The 3,281-nt window shown below is 41.0% G+C and overlaps 1 protein-coding gene across 1 annotated transcript; it reads right to left on the bottom strand.

The window, feature by feature from the left end:
• Nucleotides 1-1,396: 1,396 nt before the first annotated feature.
• On the bottom strand, nucleotides 1,397-3,040 carry LOC130817725 (uncharacterized). The gene is made up of 3 exons (XM_057683581.1): nucleotides 2,900-3,040; nucleotides 2,051-2,639; nucleotides 1,397-1,881 (listed from the first exon to the last, which is right to left on the bottom strand). The coding sequence occupies exons 1-3, from the start codon at nucleotides 3,038-3,040 to the stop codon at nucleotides 1,397-1,399; spliced, it is 1,215 nt and encodes a 404-aa protein (XP_057539564.1).
• Nucleotides 3,041-3,281: the final 241 nt, after the last annotated feature.

Below are 3,281 nucleotides of genomic sequence, written 5' to 3' on the forward strand. Positions count from 1 at the left end.
AAGGTGGTTGAAGCCCAATTTCTTACATCTGGGGTGAAAACTGAATCTGCTTGACCTGCTGGATGCTTTCAGGATTCTAGGCAGGTCCATCCCAATAACAAAGAGAAGGGGGGACATTGGCTCTTCTTGTCATATGCCTCTTGTCGATCGAAAGAGCTCTGAAGGTTAGCCATTCAGCATTATTGCAAACTGAGCAGTGGATATGCATGTGTAGAAAATTCTGACAAACTTTTCTGGAAAGTTGTGAGCAATCATCATGTCTTTGAGAATATCCCAATTCATCATGTCATAAGCTTTATGAAGGTCAATCTTAAGAAGGCAGCTGGCAGGGCAATTCTTCCATTCGTAATGTTTCACAATGTCTCGACATAGGAAATTTTTTGAAGAATGCTACGATCTGCAACAAAAGCCTCTTGGGAACTGTTGATAATGTCATTTAATAGCCTATTACAAAGCAGTTTAGAAATACATTTGTAAATAACATGGCAGCAGGATATAGGTCTAAAGTCACCCAAATCATTAGGGCAAGCACTCTTTAGGGTGAGAATGATTGTTGTCACGTTCCAAGCATTGAGAAGCACCCCTTTATTGAAGAAGTTCTAGACTGCTATGTCTTCCCCAACAATATCCCAAGCTGCTTTAAAGAATCCACTATTGTATCCATCAAGACCTGGAGCTTTATCATGAGGGATACTCTACATCGCATCCTTTATCTCATCCGGAGAGAACAGCAAATTGAGGATGTTTCTATGCTGATCGTTTAAGATTGGGTCTTTATTTATGATATCCATATTGATACTTTGCTGATTTTCCAGCTTACAGCACATGATGCCTTTGAAGTGTTGAAGGAAAGCTTCCTGGATTTTACCTTGCTCAGTGCATATGGTGCCATCTATGGTAAGTGTTCGGATGGTGTAATCATCTTTTACTTTCCTTAGGTTCTCTGCTGCTTTCTGTTCATGATCTGCATACATGGGGTTCAAGGGATCAGAGTGCATCTGATTTTTCCTAACACTTAATTGATGCTTAGCTTGCCTGAGCTGATCCTCAATATGAGCTTTTGAGAATTTTTCATTCAACGCATGATTCAACAGTTGCATCTTCTTAAGGATCTGGAAGTTTAGGTATCCATGGATCTTTGTAGACCATATTCTACTCACCGAATCCGCGAACTCTGGGTCTTTACCCTAGTGAATGTAGAATTTGAACGGCTTCCTAGCCTTTATTAGGTTGAAGAAACAAACTACCATAGGGGTGTGGTCGAAAGGTGACCTCAACGTTTAGGTAGGCTTCCTCCCACTAGTGATTGCCCAGGACCCTATCAATCTTACTAATGACCCTAGATTGCCCTACTTGTTTATTGTTCCAAGTGTAAAATCTACCATTGCTTTTCTGATCATATAATCCACAAGTCCATACAATGTCTCAAAGGAATGGTTTCTGTAAGCCTGGGTATGGTACCAATCCTCTCATTAAGGTTTGCAATACAATTGAAGTCACCCAGAATAATCCAGGGTTTAGATATTTGTTTCCTTATATCTTCTAGATGATTTAGGAGCTCTGATCTAGTATTTTTGTCTGTTGCACCGTAGACCAAGGTGCATAAGAAATTGCTACCAACTGTAGGCGAAACCTGTAGATGAATATATTGACTATGGTATGTCAAGATATCAACCTTTACTTCCTCACTTTTCCAAGCTACTACAATTCTACCTCTATGCCAATCCGGATTGTGGGTAAAACACCACCCTAGGCAAATGTTTTGGTGAAAACGACCTAGCCCGTTTCTCTTTACCTTTGTTTTAGGAAGACCAAATAGGCTAATGTTGTGGCATGAGATGAACCTTGCAACTTCGTCTTGTTTGCTTGCTTTGTTTAGCCCTTTTACGTTTCAGGCTAGGATGTTATTCATCAGGAGGGATACCGGGGTGAGTCCTCTTCATTCCCCCCTCCCTTGTAGACTATGTTATGCTAGTCTTACATCTTTTTGTTCCCTTCGCGTTTGGCCTTAGTTCTTCATTGTCCTCCATGCCCTACAACAATTCAAAACCATTGCTGATATTGATGGTGTCACATTTAGTCCCAATGGATGGCTTCCGGTTTACCCGCCCTTTATGAATGGTTGTATTATCTGCATAGCTGCAAAGTGCAGTTTCGGACTTCTTACTCGATACTCCATCCACATGGGTTTCTTGTTCGATTAACCCAGGATTGATAGCATTTAGTTGTTCACCATTCTCCTTTGGTGTCTCTTTGCTCTTATGTACCAACCTAGTTTTGACCGATCTAAATCCATCCTCATCCACCGCAAGGTTCGCATAACTTTTTGTTTGCTTTATACCAACCCTACATTCCGTATTCATATGTCCAAACTGGCTACATTTAGAGCACCATAGTGGAATCCATTCGTATTGCACCAGTTGAGTCACCAGTTCATCATGTTCATTAGTATAGTATAGCTCCTCCGGGAACCCCTCATTAATGTCCATATCAACTAATACTTGTGCGTACCACATACGCTCTATTTTTAACGTGGCTGTATCAATCTTAAGTGGTCGACCAAGGTATCCCACAATTTTCCTCAATGTAGATTCACCCCAATACTTGACATTATGTTGTGGTAATTTGACGTGGTTATGCTACTCTTTTCATAAGACATGTTTGCATCCCAAGGCTTAATTATGAAAGGTTTTTTTGTCAAAAATGAGCCCAGTCATACCACATGCTTTCTCTTGTTCCTGTTTTGTGTTAAATCTAACCAAAAACACTCCCTTATTAACCATTCCAATTTTATCGACACTTAAGTCTTTCCAAATCTGCTTAATGAACCTGTCAATAATATGGAGGGGGGATTGGCACCAACAACAAAACACATCACAACATTTTCAAAATAACAAACTTCCTCAGCAATATCATCAATTGTTATTTTACATATAGTTTGAGACTTTATGCTATTACCTGAGTGTGGGACAGTAGCTTGTGTACATGCCTGCTTATAAGACGCTACAACCTCATCATCAACCACAGACTTAGCTTGCATCGGGGAATTTATTCACTGAGATGGGGTTTAACCATTGCAGACATTAGGTGCTGTCTGTTTATCATCTTCTTCATCCAAGCCGTTAGCCCCAATTCCGGTTTGGCAACTGGGTTGGTGACTGGGTTACTGTTTTCTCCTCTGCTACTAGTGGTGAGTCGGACTCCGGAATCATCCCCTCAATTTCCATAGGAGGGCAGTGCTTACCCGGAGAAGGAGAGCCACCAGTGGTAGAGAACCGACC

The sequence above is a fragment of the Amaranthus tricolor genome, chromosome 7, assembly GCF_026212465.1.
Source record: "Amaranthus tricolor cultivar Red isolate AtriRed21 chromosome 7, ASM2621246v1, whole genome shotgun sequence".
NCBI lineage: Eukaryota > Viridiplantae > Streptophyta > Magnoliopsida > Caryophyllales > Amaranthaceae > Amaranthus > Amaranthus tricolor.